The sequence below is a fragment of the Coptis chinensis genome, unplaced genomic scaffold (genome assembly GCF_015680905.1).
Source record: "Coptis chinensis isolate HL-2020 unplaced genomic scaffold, ASM1568090v1 utg2528_pilon_pilon, whole genome shotgun sequence".
NCBI lineage: Eukaryota > Viridiplantae > Streptophyta > Magnoliopsida > Ranunculales > Ranunculaceae > Coptis > Coptis chinensis.
The window spans coordinates 76,228-93,327 of record NW_028238130.1 but is presented as its reverse complement, the minus strand read 5'-3'; the positions used below and the strand labels follow the sequence as shown (position 1 = coordinate 93,327).

The 17,100-nt window shown below is 35.6% G+C and overlaps 3 protein-coding genes across 5 annotated transcripts; 2 read left to right on the top strand and 1 right to left on the bottom strand.

The window, feature by feature from the left end:
• The first annotated feature begins 2,636 nt into the window (after positions 1-2,636).
• On the top strand, positions 2,637-5,171 carry EMB1796 (Pentatricopeptide repeat (PPR) superfamily protein). The gene has a single exon (XM_086587390.1). The coding sequence runs from the start codon at positions 2,741-2,743 to the stop codon at positions 4,856-4,858; it is 2,118 nt and encodes a 705-aa protein (XP_086443516.1). The 5' UTR covers positions 2,637-2,740; the 3' UTR covers positions 4,859-5,171.
• A 518-nt stretch (positions 5,172-5,689) lies between these two features.
• On the bottom strand, positions 5,690-8,488 carry LOC147473475 (fumarate hydratase 1, mitochondrial-like). Of its 2 annotated transcripts, XM_086587400.1 has the most exons (5): positions 7,463-8,488; positions 7,064-7,162; positions 6,929-6,958; positions 6,742-6,807; positions 5,690-6,223 (listed from the first exon to the last, which is right to left on the bottom strand). In XM_086587400.1, exons 1-5 carry the CDS (start codon positions 7,553-7,555, stop codon positions 6,137-6,139), a joined length of 375 nt encoding a protein of 124 aa, XP_086443526.1. In that variant the 5' UTR covers positions 7,556-8,488; the 3' UTR covers positions 5,690-6,136. The 2 variants fall into 2 exon arrangements, with proteins under 2 accessions (XP_086443526.1, XP_086443527.1); XM_086587401.1 differs by lacking the exon at positions 6,929-6,958.
• A 1,876-nt stretch (positions 8,489-10,364) lies between these two features.
• LOC147473474 (rRNA-processing protein fcf2-like) lies at positions 10,365-16,787 on the top strand. Of its 2 annotated transcripts, XM_086587392.1 has the most exons (7): positions 10,465-10,558; positions 10,595-10,621; positions 11,961-12,192; positions 12,278-12,338; positions 16,023-16,100; positions 16,191-16,306; positions 16,464-16,787. In XM_086587392.1, the coding sequence occupies exons 3-7, from the start codon at positions 11,996-11,998 to the stop codon at positions 16,570-16,572; spliced, it is 561 nt and encodes a 186-aa protein (XP_086443518.1). In that variant the 5' UTR covers positions 10,465-10,558; positions 10,595-10,621; positions 11,961-11,995; the 3' UTR covers positions 16,573-16,787. The 2 variants fall into 2 exon arrangements, with proteins under 2 accessions (XP_086443517.1, XP_086443518.1); XM_086587391.1 differs by having other exon boundaries at positions 10,365-10,621.
• Positions 16,788-17,100: the final 313 nt, after the last annotated feature.

The window sequence follows — 17,100 nt, the reverse complement described above, 5'->3', positions numbered from 1 at the left end:
AATTACCGGGAGATTGGAACTTGGATGCAAATGCAATGAACTAATCTCAAAGACTAATTAACGAAACATCAAAAACTGGATGCAACTGTACGTACTGAATTAACTTTAATGAATAACTAACGGGAAATCATAAAGTGGATGTAATTGCACTGTACTAACCTCAAATAATAATTAACGGGAAATCGAAAACTTAATGCAACTGCATTGTACTAACCTCAAAAAATAATTAATGAGAAATTGGAAACGGGATGCAACATACTATATTAAACTAACCTCAAAGAATAATTAATGAAAAATCATAAACTTGGTGCAAATGCATTAAACTAATAACCCTAAAACATATTTGTATTTTATGTAGGGAGAATAAATGTCTTGACAAATATAGTTTTGCATTTTAAGTAGTGTTTATTATAATTCTTTTTATTGTGATTGAGAATGCCTTGCTATTCAAGTATCTTCAATATTATCTTCGCCGCATTGGGCATTCTCACAAAACTTCAATTATTAAACCTGACAATAAAAAAAAATCGATTAGTTTTATCAAGATTTGGTGCTTCCTTTTTATAGAGAGTGGTGCTAGAAATTTAAATGAGTAATTAATATAATTTTCATATCTCATAACTACGCATAATTGCTAATATTTTTTAGAATAATTTAATATAACGGTACCCGTTCGTAGGACATGTTCATATGATAAATCTTTTCAAGTGGGAGTAGTGTATTATTTGAGGATATGGAAACAATCAATCTGTTTTAGTGATTTGTACACATTAGTACGTAAGCCGAACGGTGATGATTTACCGCTAAATCACCATAAATCTAATAAAACTATTATACAAGCTAGATCGAGTTTAAAATAATTTTATTTGAAAATTACAGATTAATATTATAAACCACAAAGTGAATAGACTATCTCAATTTGATCCCTTAGTTTCCAAGTACTTATGCACCATAATCGCTGCTCATTAACGTATTTCGGTTTATTTTCAATAAAAATATATTATGATTCAAAAATTTGCCGCTAAATCACCATAAATCTAAGAAAACTATTATACAAGCTAGATCGAGTTTAATATAATTATATTTGAAAATTATGGATTAATATCCTAAACCACCAAGTAAATAGGCTATCTTAATTTGATCCCTTAGTTTCCAAGTACTTATGCACCATAATCGCTGCTCATTAACGTATTTCGGTTTATTTTTAATAAAAATATATTCTGATTCGAAAATTTGCCGCTAAATCACCATAAATATAATAAAACTATTATACAAGATAGATCGAGTTTAAGATAATTCTATTTGAAAATTACAGATTAATATCCTAAACCACAAAGTGATGAGGCTATCTCAATTTGATCTCTTAATTAGTTTCCAAGTACTTATGCACCATAATCGTTGGTCATTAATGTATTTCAGTTTATTTTCAATAAAAATATATTCTGATTCGAAAATGTGTGTGAGACATTTTGTAAAGCATTTTCAGCCCACAAAATATTTAATAGATCCCGGACGTATGTCCGGGTCCAAAATCTAGTAGTATACTGAATGAGGTGCTTCAAATTTGGGGAGGTTAGATTAAACATTCTTTCCACAAGAGAAGTTATAGGCACAGAGTTATGCATCTGAATGGGGGCCCACAGTAGACTTTTAGAAAATTAAACAGACACTTATCGGAACAAACAAATAGACTAAATAGAAAAAGCAGGTAGGACTCATACTCATGTCTAATTTGCACTGCTCAGATGCGTTAAACCCTGTGGAGTGGAGCGAAGCATAAAAGAGGCGTACATTTGATGATAACTTAAGAAATACATAAATGCCCTCTGTATATGCACTTAAATTTGACTAAAGCACAGGCTAGAAATGGAAAGCAAAAAGTAAATTACAATGTTCTCCCTTTGTTCGCCAATGGGTTTTTTTTTTTTTTGCTCAACATTTAGTAAGGGCAGCACGCGGGTATAAAAAGGCTGATTACTTTTAAGGTGCCAGGTTATTTTTAGTAGTAGTGATTATTTGGTTCAATTTGTAAGTTTTGGATTTAGTTAATTCCACATCCTTTCTTTTTGTGGCAATTTCATTTGAATCTAGATAATCGTGCAAACTATTCTTCAAGCATGACATGAACATATTCATCTCAAGATCTCACAAATAGGTGGAACGTTAAGGCACTAATAGAACCACTATACCACATACGTTGAAGAGGCTTACAAAGTCATTGCCTACATTACTAGATTTCCTCAAGACGAGGATAATTTTATGTACAATTAATGTCTTGGGTGGATATATAGTTTTCATTGACGGTAAATACGCCTATAAAATTTGACTACATCTAAAATGTATATAGTTTTAAAATTTCATATTGATTCCTTTAGGTTTGAACGACTTGATATTGTGCTCTCCATATGCTTATGTTGTGTTCTTTAATTTGTTGATAAATAATCATAAAAAACCATGGAGAATGTTGGCAAAATGGCAAGAAACTGCACATGCAGACTAAATAATTCATAATGTAAGAAATTGTGTAGGAAATCACATATGGTACTGGAGCAATATATAGTACTGGATCCACTTTGGTTTTGGGTTGAGCCCATTATCCAAAACCTAATAACAAAATGAAACCCACCCATTCACTGTCTCTTTTCCAGCTACATCTTCATTTCTTGATAAAACCCTTGATAAACCCACTCCACTTTTTTTTTATCTTCACTTCACAAAACTAAAACTCAAAATCAAAATCATGTATCTCTCCAAACTCACCTTTTTCAGTACCCACCTCAAAACCCTAACAAAACCCCTCACTCACCATCACCATCACCGCCACGTCACTCCTCTACTCTCAATCCGTTGTCTCTCCTACGCCACACCCGAAGAAGCCGCAGCCGCGCGTAGACAACGCAAACGTACGCTACGCATAGAACCCCCACTCAACTCCATTCGTCCCCAACGCCGTCCTCAAAACCCCATAAGTAAAAACCCAAACCCTAACCCTAACGCACCAAAACTACCCGAACACGTGTCAGCATTAAAAGGTAAGCGTCTTGATCTTCACAACAAGATATTGACATTAATACGCGAAAACGATTTAGATGAAGCCGCTTTATATACACGGCATTCGATATATTCTAATTGTAAGCCTACTATATTTACTTGTAATGCTGTTATGGCTGCACTGTTAAGGCAAAGTCGGTATTCGGATATGCTTTCGTTACATAGGTTTGTTACGCAAGCGGGTGTGGCTGCGAATGTGGTTACGCATAATCTATTGATTAATGCGTATTGTGATTGTAGAAAGACTGATACTGCTTTAGAACATTATAAACAGTTGATTAATAATGCACCTTTTGATCCTTCGCCTACTACTTATAGGATTTTAGTTAAAGGGCTAGTTGATAATTTGAAAGTGGATCGAGCTGTTGAGTTGAAAGATGAAATGTTGGAAAAGGGTTTAGTTGCTGATCCTGTTGTTTATAACTATTTGATATTGGGTCTTGTGAAAAATGAGGATGGGGATCGAGCTTTGGCTCTTTACGAAGAGCTGAAGGAGAAATTGGATTTTGTGAATGATGGGATTGTTTATGGGAATTTGATGAAGGCTTATTTTCTGAAAGGTTTGGATAAGGAGGCGATGGAGATTTATGCTGATTTGTCGGGAGAGGGTTCGAGTATTAAAATGAACGCGTTGGCATATAATTCCGTGTTACAAGCGTTGATTAAGAATGGGAAGTCGGACGAGGCGTTGCAGTTGTTTGAGAGGATGAAGGAGGAACATAGTCCTCCTAGGAAATTAACAGTGAATCTTGGAAGCTACAATGTTATGGTGGACTGGTTCTGTGAACAAGGAAAGTTTGATGATGCTATTGAAGTGTTTAGGAAGATGGGTGAGAAGAGAAGCAGTCCTGACACTTTGTCTTTCAACAATTTGATCCAACAATTGTGTGCCAATGATCTGATGCCCAAGGCAGAGGAGCTATATCGAGAGATGGGTGAGATCCCAGGGGCTAATCCGGATGAGTACACATATGTTTTGCTGATAGATACTTGCTTCGAACAGAGTCGAGCTGACGATGCTGCTGAGTATTTCGGGAAAATGGTAGAATCAGGGCTGAAGCCGAACTTGGCCACTTATAATAAGGTGGTAGATGGGTTGATTAAAGCAGGAAAGATTGATGAGGCAAATGGGTTTTTCAGTCAGATGATTGTGAAACTGAGGCTAGATGCTGCGAATTTTGAAGTTATGTTGCGGGCACTGTGTGAGGCAGCTAAGCTTGATGAAGTACTTAAATTGGTCAGCGAGATGTTGAAGGATGAAAAAGTGGGCTTGAATTCAGAGATGGATGAATTTGTAAGGGATGCTTTGAGGAAAGAAGGGAGGGAGGGGGATTTGGTGAAGTTATTGGAGGACAAGGAGAGGGAAGAGAGGGAGAAGGCTGAAGCTTTGGCTAAAAAGGCTGCAGAGGAGGCAGAGGCAGAAGCAGCAAAGGCAGCCAAGGCCAGTGCTCTAGCTGCTGGTGGGACCTATTCGTTGTTTGGTGATACCAAGCCATCTAATGGAAATGTATCACCTCTCTCTCTGTTTGGTGATACCAAGACATCTAATTCCGATGTACCTTCTGCGGAAACCTTCTCAATGAATGGAGAGGCCCCAAGTGGTAATCAAGAGGGGAGCGGAGGTGCTCCTGCTGTTGAGGCTACCCCTGCTCTTGGTGTCGTGGAAGAAACCATTGATGCCAGTGACTTGGATAAAGAATTAAACATTAAAGGTGATGGTATGATGGAAGAAACTACCGAAGCCAGTGATACGGATGAAGAATCAAGCATTAAAGCTGATGGTGTGGTCGAAGAAATAATCGTGTAACAATCCCGGTTTCATTCCATGTTTCTTACCATATTTTGGAAGGAAAGATCTTCTTTGTAGCGTTCTCCTTTCTGTTCAGTTACAACTATATCATTGCATGTTCTATCTGCATTTGTCATATTAAGATAAATAGTGTAGGTTGATGGACACGGATTACGCTGTTTTAAGTTGATATAGGAGTCGAGTCGAAGCCTTACTAATGAGTTCAGCTTTCACATTAGCAGATGGTTTGTTTTCTAATGTCGGATTGCGATTGTTTCTTGTAAATTGGGACCTTTGGTTATTTTTACTAAACAATGCAGCAGCTTGTTTTTGTGTTTTCGTGTTTAACTGATGAGTCCATGTTTATTTGATACCAGTGCCTGTGTAATGCATCAGTAGTAGTGTTGTGCACACACTTACTGAGGAAATTTCTTTCGTCGGTGAAATCTACAATTTTACGAGATCATCTGAACAATTTCAACTTTGCCCAAGGCAGCTTTATGTCATTCTAAAAGAAGTGATTTCAAAATTCCTTAGATGAATTCGCTCCCTCTTCCCCTTTCCCTAGAAATCTTTCCCTAGAAATTTAACACGTTGAAGCACACACCAGACTACACATGGGACAAGGGAAACCTGATTCTGCAACTTAAACCGCTCGGTTATTTGACGTACAAATATTAAGTGGAATACAAGCTTGAACCAGACCAATAGTATTACGAGTCATGACACAGATTAGCATTTGCATCCAGAATGGCAGATGGGCATTTAGTTGTATCTCTTTTTTTCTTCAATTGTATAAGACGCATTCCCAAGCACAATTTCCATATCACAAAAGCAGAAATTTAATCAATAAGAGATATAAAAGGCCAAACTGGAAATAGTAGTGATATAGCCATTATCCTCGAATACAGATATACTGTAGTTGTTCTAGTCATCTCATACTTTCTGTATACTGCAGCTACCCATTTTTAACAAAAGTTTATTCACTCTTATCTTTGGAAATTTATTACCCTATATCCTCTGGTTCATTTCCCCTTACAAGATGGTGAATGGACCTTCCATTGTTAGCCCAATCAATTGCAAGGATGATTTGCATGAGCGCTGACAAGCTTGACAAAATCTGCTAAAGAATTATAGAAATTACATGAAACACGCATACTAGTATTGAGCACCGCTTGTCGCCATTCACTGCCAACAGTTTGAAAGGACAGACAGGAGGAAAAAAATGGAACTTCAGGACAATTACTCTGAAGTCAGAGAGGGGAAATATCGAAGTCCAGTAAAATCTTCCATCGTTTAGTCGGACGGACTAATCATCTTCTCAGGAACCACGAGCTTGTCAAACTCATCAGAAGTAAGCACATTGAGTTTTAATGCCGCTTCCTGTAAATAAAAAAATTTGAGAGGTCAAGAAACCGAAAACATTTAGCAAATGGTAAACAAGTTTAACCAACTTTAGTTTTGAAGACTCTCCAAATAACGATTTCATACTCAAGTTTTTGCATCTGCAATTTTATCATTATTCAAACTCTACAACTTAATATATTCAAAATATAGTGCCTGTTAATATATTACCAGTAAAATTTAGTGATACGACTTACTAAAATCTAGTAATATGAGAAATACCAGCTGAGAAAATCTGTAATAATATATTCCCATGTACATGAAGGAGCTGGAACTAAGCTAGTAAACAAGATGTAGTACATTACAAAAGATGAAAATCACCCTTTCTTGGACTTCTACAGCCCCACCCACGCATTGAACTAATTAAGGCCTTAAAATCTTTTGTCTCTTTTTTACAGACTTTGTTCTTGTTCTCATATACAATAGCCTAAATATATTTTTTACTATTACCATTAAGGTCTGTTTCCTAGACATTCCAAAGTGATGAGAATTGTCACCTTTAGAGTAGTTCCCTCCTTGTGACCTTTCTCGGCAACTGCTGCTGCATTATCATAACCAATTTTCTGGAAGAGTGGACAGAGGGGGATAAGAGGATAAGAAGAAAGTGTTGATAACATCCCAGAAATAAAAGAATACTATAACAAACTAAATTAAGTACCAATTACTGAATGAACTATAACAAACAGGATTGAGGGACGCAACAAGCATCAATGGCTGCAATGCCATAAAGATTATGTAAATAAATACATAAATCTGGCAAGTTACTCCAAAATTCAATATTACAGTAAGAAAATTTTCATCTAATGAAATTAAACTTACTTCATGCAGTAACTTTGAGATCCTTTCCCTGTTTGCTTCAATCCCCCTTACACAGTTCTTTTCAAAGGATGCAGATGCATCCCCTAGCAACCTCAATGACTGTCAATGAAGTCATCCAAAGATGTCAGGTTTAAGAAGAAAAAAAAGCAAAGATTAAACGGACAAAAAATCAATAGGACTTCTTCTTCCTCCTAGGTGAAGAAACTCTTCCTCCTAGGTGAAGAAACGGCCCAAGTGAGGCGGCACAAAAAGAAATATGGAACTCTTGTTTACACTTCACAGTAAAAAAAAAGGATGTAAAAAGGTTCATTATGCATGCAACGTCTCATTATTCATTAAATGTTCCACCTATTTGAATAATAATGATAACATCTACAGTACTTCAACAACAAAACTTACACATAGAAGAGCACTAGCAATCAGCGGCTTGTATACATTGAGTTCAAAATGACCATTTGATCCACCCACTGTTATTGCAACATGGTTTCCCATAACCTGCAAGGTGATAAAACGGTTAGTCTATCTCAATAAATTTTCCACAATGAAGGAGCTCCTCATGAAAAATAATACAAAACAACAAAAAGTATTTGAAAATCATCATGAAAAATACATCAATTAAACGCTTTGGAGCTGCCAAGTTGGAGTGACGTAATCAATTCTCCTAGACACAATTTATAGCTGCATTTTATTTTAAAAAGGGTTTTCTTCTGTTGAAAAGTTCAGAAAATAGCTAAATACATCCCTGTGAGAATAGGTTTCCAAACAGATTAAACAAATCTAGCTGCAAGGCGGCACTGCACATGGATGAGACCAATCTAGCTTGGACAAGCAATCCGAAAGGTAGACGAAGAGAGAGGACAATCCCGACATGCTTCAATGGCTGAATCGAAACTGATGGTTTCTATGACAGAACAACTTTCACATTCAAATACCATTGCAGGTGCATGGTTCTGAAGTATAGCCACCCTACATGTGGTGTGGAGCACACCCATTCAGTATATGTATTATATGGATCATAGGTGCACCGTGCATTGCAATATATCACTGAGCTCCATAATGACATAATCACAATTCACAAGATCCCATGCGCAAAATCACTATTGAGCCACAACGAGGACCAGATACGACATTGTCGTAGCATCAACCACTCTAACAATCTTAACATTTCAGGCAAAAATCTCAATTACTTCTAGAACTTGGTGGTTAAACCCGAAGACATGACTTAAATATGAAATAGCATATTCCAAGGGCAGACATATCTTTGAAAATTCTTCCTGAGATTTATTTTAGTGAAAGTGACATTGACACGGAAACGTGCTCCATTGTCCAACACGGTCACCTGTATCTGTCTGACATGGGGTACAAAGTTTCGATACACACCTTGAAAGCACTTGGTTAGGGGACACGGTTGGGTTAATACTCTGTACTCAGATTATGAAATTGGCTGATCCAAACTCTAATTAATCAATTTCTGCATGTGATATATTTAGTTCTCACTTCTCAGGACCAGATAACGGAGAGAATTCTATTTCTCTAATAACCTCTTCTTCTCTCTTCCAAATGTTACTATATTAAATTGGGTCTTTTTGTAGTACGTCACACTATATTAGTGCATATTTGAGTTTAGTCACACGAAGTTCAAAATTTTGATTTTAGTCACACTCCGTTAGCAAATCTGTCTCAAGCCGTTAGTCAACGTATTTGACTAGATTTGACCCATGAAGTTTATATATATATATATATATATATATATATATATATATATATATATATATATATATATATATATATATATATATATATTTTTAGAAATAAACCAATCCATCATAAGAAATTTAAACAAAATTTTAAAAAATTAATTTCTACAATATATATTTTAATTTTTTTTAGAAATGACTGTATTTGGTTTATTTCTAAATGACCGTATTTGGTTCATTATATTTGGTTATTTTTTTAGAAATGACCGTATTTGGTTCATTAATTTTTTTTAAAAAATAGTTTCTATGATATATATATTTAATTTTGACCGTACGTTGATCGTGTGTGTATATATATATATATATATATATCGTAGAAATTAATTTTTTTAGAAATGAACCAAATACATAGAATTTTTTTTTTTAAATTTCTTATGATGGATTGGTTCATTTCTAAAAAATTTAAAAAATTTAAAATTTAAAATTTAAAAAAAATAAAAAAAAAAAAAATATATATATATATATATATATATATATATATATATATATATATATATATATATTGATTCGGTCAAATCTAGTCAAATATGTTGACTAACGGCTTGAGACAGATTTGCTAACGGAGTGTGACTAAAATCAAAATTTTAAACTTCGTATGACTAAACTCAAATATGCACTAATATAGTGCGACGTACTACAAAAAGACCCTATTAAATTTTAGAACGTTTCTCACCTCTCTTCTTGTTTTTTTTTTGATTGGCAAGCCTGTTTTTTAAATGAGATCGGAACTCTTTTGTCTTTTGGCGGGGGTCGAGTCCCGCAGACCTCCTCTCGTATATCATCACCCAGGGTTTTACCGACTTTGCTAGTCGGCTTAATACATTAAATAATCACCTGCATTAATTATATTGTTATAAAGACTTATAGAAATATTTTCATTGAAAAGTCTTCTTGTTTCTCACTTCTTCTTTCTTCCTCATTTTCGTCTCTTAGGATGGAAATAAGTCGAACTTAAAATCATATGCATCATCATGTCTGCATCCAACATGAGTCTCGGTGTATCTGGCACAATTCTTTTGGAAATGTGAAGTGTCAATGTTACATAGCTTTTAGAGTTTTACTTGAGACTATTAGTTGTACATAAATAGATTCAGACTATGAGTGTCCCAAAATGATAGACCAACATATTTAGAAAGGATATGAATTTGTAAAAATTGAAGAGGCCGGTTAATATTACAGACAATTACAGAGGTTCAAGCCGTTTATTAAGTAATAAACAGCTTGATCTGAGTAATGTGGCAGTCACACAAGTATCAAAATTCTCAAAGAGTAAACGGACATGGTGTATACTTTTTTTTGAGGAACTCAAATATAAACAAAACTTTCTAAATGATCATTACTTCATTTCAATAAAAGAAGAGCTGTTCTTCTTCGGTTAGGAGATGAGATGTATCGTCTTGCGGGGTTATGTGGGCCTTTGGATCGTACTAAAAACCATTGTCCTATACACACAATGGCACCCCGGTATGAGTGGCTGTGATTTCTGGCGCACCATACGACCATTAGCCATAAAAAGAAACCTTCATGTATGATCTGTGCTATAAAATCGCCGAGTACTCGCCGATCCGGTCAGTCCATTACTCCCCATGAGTGATCGGGGACGAGAAATCGCTGAAAAATCGGCCGATATTTCGATTTATGAGTACTCGGGCCCGGGCGAGTTAATAGTGTGAAATCGGGCTTTTTTTTTAACATAAAAAAAATTTAGGGCTCGCGAAATCAAAAAAACGCACAGTTCTTCTTCTCCACTTCTCCAGCTCCAGCAGCACAGTTCATCTTCTCCACTTCTCCAGCAGCACAGGTACGCACAGTTCAATTCTCTCTTCACTTCTGTTCTTCAGTCCAAACCAAAATATTGTTGTGACTGTTATGACTTATGAGTTATGATTGTTATGACTTATGAGTTGAAAGTTGAAACTTCGTATTGCACCATTGCGTATAGATTATGTGACAATGTGACATTTTGATTGCCTGATTGGTTTAGTACTTTGGTTATGAAAATGGGTTGGACTAATGGATTGTTTCTAATTGCAGCTGATTTGGCATTGCTTCAGTGCGAAAAATATTTAGTTTATTATCACTTGTATTGCCTTGGATTTTGTCCAACTATAAAACATATGAAATCTATAGCAGCATCGGCGTATTGCCTAAAATCAACCATACAAAAAAACGTACATAACAGTACAATGATAGCTCATCCTCCTAGATACAATGTGTGAGTCATCCTTCTTCTGCTTCATGCCTTCATCCCATATTGGCTGCACAAGTTCACAAAATTTTATATAAATTCTAGTGGTCAATTACCAGTTACCATATTGGTATTTCAATGTTTATTTATATGTATGTAACATGTATTTGTAAAGAAATATAGTGTTTTAAAAAATTACCCGAGTAATCCCGATTAATCCCCGACTGAGTAGACCTACACGCTACTCACTCCTCCACCGAGTAGCGACCGAGTAGCGGTTTAAAAAATCGCCCGAGTAATCCAGATTAATCCCCGACCGAGTAGACCTACTCGCTACTCGCTACTCGCACCTCCACCGAGTAACGATTTAACTGCCCAGCTTTCAAAAGACACTTGTACTCCTCATTGCAAGATTAGAAATCAATAATAGCGCGCATCATGTGCTTAAACAGTACTGTTTGTAGTACACAACCATTACAACAGGACTCAGGCCAGGCCCAGATTAACCTGTCCCAACAACTGGCCTCGTCTTTTTTATTCCACCCTAACTTTTTGTCCAATTAGTCTTCCTCTCTTTCTTGCGGCATACACACACCGGTGCTACACCCGTAAGTTTTTTTTTTTTTGTTTATTGGTTAGACATTGAATACATCAGTGCCAATCCAATTGAACATGTTCCATTTCTTACCCTTCTCCATCTTGAACAGTCACACGTGCTTCCGAACCTTTAAACACTAACAGTTGCTTAGGACATGTAGTTGTTTGAAATTTATCTTCTTTTCTTTTCTTTTTTATTGTTGATTTTTATTTTTTTCCGACATATTTTTCGGTTGCCTTATTGTAGTATTACACTGTTGGAACTATAACATAAGCGATTTTTAGGTTTTGTCGTTTAATTGAACATATCAGTGCCAATTTTCATGGTGTAGTCTCTTTTCATTGTTCTTGCTAGAAAATGCTGGAAGGCGCATCTACAATTGGCCTAACATGGGAACCAAAAATCCCCATTTTACATCTTCTGAGACAATTCCAAGTGGGTCTCGGAAGTTAGAGAGTTCACCACAAAACCTAGTATGGAAACCTGATATCAAACTCATTGATGGACTCTTTGTTCCACCAAATGATCCAAGAAAGTTAAACAAGTTGATAAGGAAACAACGGAAAGATACAACTGGTAGCAACTGGTATATATATCTTGTTTCATTTTAAACTACAAAATTGAGTGTCTGATGTATTTAAGTTTAAGTTTACTGAACTTTGTTAATACAGGTTCGACATGCCTGCTCCAACCATCACACCAGAGATTAAAAGGGATCTCCAAATTCTAAAGGTACTATGTGGGATTAATTTTTTTTTTCCTTGTGCATTTATACATATGTAAATACCTGTATACATGTATATATTAATTTGTATATTAATATATGTCACGTTGAAAATTGCAACTGTAGTGTTTGGGTGTATTGCCTTCATGTTTTTGTTGATAATACTCGTGTGTAATAGGCAATGCAATCTATTATCTTTTGACCAGCCAAATGGTATCTGGATAAAATGCGTTTGAAAAAATATCAGAATATGTTTTAAGAAAGATACCATCATGGAATTTAATTCTTTCTAGTTGTTTTCTCTTAAGTCTGTACTTATTAGGGGGCATTTGTTTGTATTTTCTTTATGTACCTTTTTACAGTTATATTAGTCCTTGTTGAACTCTTTAGTCTTTACTGATTGAGAAACATTTCAAAGGTATTTACTTTCATCCATGAAATTTGATAACAAAAATTGTAAAAACAAAGAAAGCTTTTGACTGATTGAGAATTTATTGGAAGTCTTTATTATCATTCATCGGTAATTAAAAGTTAATTTTGTGCAAACTTTATTTTGTTGTGGATGTTCCTTGCCTAATGTATGCTACCGAGTAAAAAGGATTTACTGGAAGAGTGTTTTCTCAGTTATTCATGATAAACCAACTATATGTCATGTTTCAGTGGACCCATATAAGATTCTGATTATCTGTGCTTCTTCACCCTCTTTTTTAGTTATTTTCAATTATGAAAGATAAAATAGGAAAGTTAGTGCGTACTGTAACTAGTGATATTGTGATAGCTAGTGTGGGTCTCTGTGTGTGTGTGTGTTGGGGAGGGGTTCTAATCATGGTTATCACATAGCAAGTTTTCCGACACACGAACTCATGGAACTCGTGTTGGACACAGGGACTCATTATGCCTACAATTTCAAACTAGGGTTTCTTATAAAACCTAAAAAACTAATAACATAATCTACTAACTTAGTGAAAACTTCATGATATGTCATATCATAGTAAATTATTTGTAAGCTTTGTAAGGTCTTGAGCCCCAGAATTAGTGGTGTAACTAAAGCATAGTAATAGTTTCCTTTTAATTAGTTGTATCCCCGTGGCCTAGTCATACACCGACAAGCGTACCTCTGTCAATGTGACCTAGTTAATAATGAATGTCGTGGTGACTGTCTGAGTCCCCATTTTAACTAGATTGGGCTGAAACTGTAATACATTGTTACATATGAAAGTTACTTTGAAGCTATGTTACATGGACACACCATTTTTTTAAACTAATCCATGTCGAATACGTACCCATGTGTCTGTGTGACACATGGCACATATTGTATGTGATATATATCGCTGACACATGGCACATATTGTATGTGATATATATCGCTGTGTCGAACACATTGTATCCGTGTCAATGTAACTTAGCTTTGAAGAAATCTTATACAACTATACATTTAAATTTTGAGTTCAAAATCCAACTTAAATACTTATTAGGGGATGTTTGATCGACTTGCATTTGAATCATGTACTGGTAGTGGTAGTACTTAGGACCATTCAAATGCAAATGAAAGTTTTTTTTTTTTTTATTTTGGAGGAGTCTCTAAATGATGCTAGAAGATACTATGTCATTTTTGGGAGGAAGTTAGCATGCCGAAAGAGGTGGGTTATTAGGTGAACTTGGGATGGACCAAATCAAGACATTTTCTTTCTTTGGGACAAGATGTGCGTGCCGAAAGTGGTGGGTGACTTGGTGCACGTGGGATATGTAAACTCAAGGATGATGCCCATCTCATTTGGTGGGATAAAGTGTGCACATATAAGGAGATGGCAACTGGGTGAACGTGGGATATGTAAAATCAAAGATGATGCCCATCTCATTCGGTGGGATAAAGTGTGCACGTAGAAGGAGATGGCGACTGGGTGGAATTGGGAATTGGGATACATAAAATGAATGATGTCAAAATTGTTTAGCTTTTAGGTTCCTTGAAAGGGAGTTATAATAGCTAAGGACTTTATGGGTTAGGGTGGTATACTAATCTGGTAAATTCAGATGAGCCGTTTGGAGGGGATTATGAACAAGGAAGATCTTTCCACCGATACAAAATTCAAGGTTGGTAATGGTGGAATGGTGCTCTTTTGGAGAGATTCAGGTGCGTAGACCTTTTGTTTTGAATTTGAGTGTTACACAATTCTTCTACCAAAAAGAAGACCTCAAAGTATACAAGGTGTTACTTCTTGGAACCTTGAATTTCAGAGATTCTTAAATAATTAGGAGATACCAAATGTGGGCACTCTTGGCCACATTCTTGACCAGGTTGCCTTTATTGATGCTAGCATTAGAATAGCGAGGGAAACGTTAAGTTAGTTCTTGATTTTTCAGCCAAGTCATGCTACCAAAATAGGTTGGCTGAAATCAATTATACAATTGCGAATTGGCCTTGCAGGAAGATGCGGAAACATGAGATATTATCTATAATTATGCTTATGTTAGGTGTTGGTATCACAGGATATATATGGGTATTATTACCATAACAAACAACAAATCCCTTGGTTGGCTGCCTTGATATTATAGATGTTTCCTGTTTGTGACATAATCGTTTTAGAAGTCACATTAACCAAGACGGGAAAAACATCTTTCAGAATGCCATGGTGTCAGTACAGGCGTGCAACACGACTTATTTTTTTTTTATGAGGAAATGTGTTGTATGATTTTACTTCATATTAGTTAAGATTTATCCTTCTCCGTTTATTGTGCAACACTTGCAGACCATTGTGGCAGTATCTAGCTTCATTTCGTTTCTTAAGTTAATTTTGTCTCTCACGCCACTTGTCCAGGTTCATTTTCTTTTCTCATTTTACTGTGATTGATTTTGAGTGTTAATTTGACATACCCATTTAATGATTTTGAATTTTTCACAATATTTGGAGTGAATTATTAGTTGGGCACTGTTTGGTATGACTGATAGTATGTGATATGAAGGACCAGCATCTTAACTAGATGAAATTAGTTAGCTTTAAAATGTGGAAGAGTATTGTTGGTTTTTGGTTGATTGAAATGTGATTGTTGTTGCAAATGTTCTTCAATGAATTGCATGGTCTATGATCTTATTTTTTGTTTGTATTGTGAGTATGTTTTCTTTGTGACGTCCGTTTGAAGGATTGCATCGCATCATCTCTTATTGTTTTCTAAAAGTGCAGACTAAATCCTGAAACCCCATTTGATGCAACAGTTAGTTATATGAGGTAAAGGCTTTTATAGTGCGTACTGGAACTAGTGATATTGTGATAGCCAGTGTGGGTCTCTGTGTGTGTGTCTGTGTTGGGGAAGGGTTCTAATCAGTGTTATCACATAGCAAGTCTTATGGCTCAAAATTATATATCTTTGTGTTTTAATCAGGGCTTGTAATCGTGTTATCATTTTTGGATGTCCACTTTGCATTTTTGTTTATAGATTATATATATCGTTGTGTTGTGTTTTTAAGTTTGATTCTTTTGTTTAATAACTATTTGATCTACATATTTGACGAGAAAGAAGTTGGTTCTGATTCATTCACTTGATTGCTGATAATACAATGAAAGATTTATGTGGATATTGAACTGATAAATAATATAAGTAGTTAATATATATTTCGTGTTGTTGTGATCTTGATTACTTTTGGGTTGAGAGGGATCTGAACTTTTGCTACACTTGGTGATCTTCTGGTGATTCAGCTGAGGAGTGCTCTAGATCCAAAGAGGCACTACAAGAAGAGTGACTCGAAGTCTAAGACATTGCCCAAGTATTTCCAGGCAAGTATACTTTGTTATTCTTGTGTTGTTTTACTCTGTACTTTTTTTATTGCTTTGATTAATTCATGGGTAATCCTATCATTTAATCAGGTGGGAACCGTGATCGAATCTGCATCAGACTTCTTCTCAGGCAGGTTGACTAAAAAGGAGAGAAAGGAAACTCTCGCTAATGAGTTACTCGCTGATCATTCTCTTACAAAGTATAGGTAAGTAAAGGAGGAGAAAGATGTCTTCTATTTTTTTGGTAATGCTGTCATTTTTTGGTGATTTGACCATGTGTTGGATGAGTACCAAAATTAGCTTGTCTACTGTACTGCCTGGTTCTATTTGGTTTATATGTTGCTATCTTGTGATCTTTTGCAGAAAACGCAAGATTCGGGAGATTGAGGAGCAGAAACGTCCTGTTGGAGTTGAAAAGTGGAAAAACAAGGGTCGTCAGTCATGGAAGCGTGCAAAGGACAGAAGGCATTAATGAATAGAGTGCCCTATTTACCTGCTCAGAGAGAACTGTTTTTGTAGGTAGTAGGGACTCTTATAGTGTTTGGTTGCTCAAACTGTTTATTGCCATGTCTTTGTTTAGGATTTTCACTGATGAAAGTAAAAACATGTGATTCACACAAGATATTTAGTAGTCAGTTCTTTTAAACTTTGTAATGCTTAACAGAAAATCGGAACAAAACTTTTAAATGGCTGGCCTGAATGATTTGTATGATTTGTAGACCTGTTATTTATCAAAAAATCCAATCACTGGACCTGTACTAGTACCAACCCATTTCAACTTGGGACTGCCTGTAGGGCTTTATCTTCACCGGGGTCCTGTGGACTCCTTTCAGTTAAAGACATCACCAGGCCAAAATTCAGAATTCGCGTTCCCTCAAATCAGTTCCAGTTTCTAAATTGAAAAAGAACATAAAACCATCATCTTTCATTTCTCTTTTACATTTTAAAAAAAAAAATAAGGTACATTCCATTCACCCCATCCCTTATTATTCAAAACCTT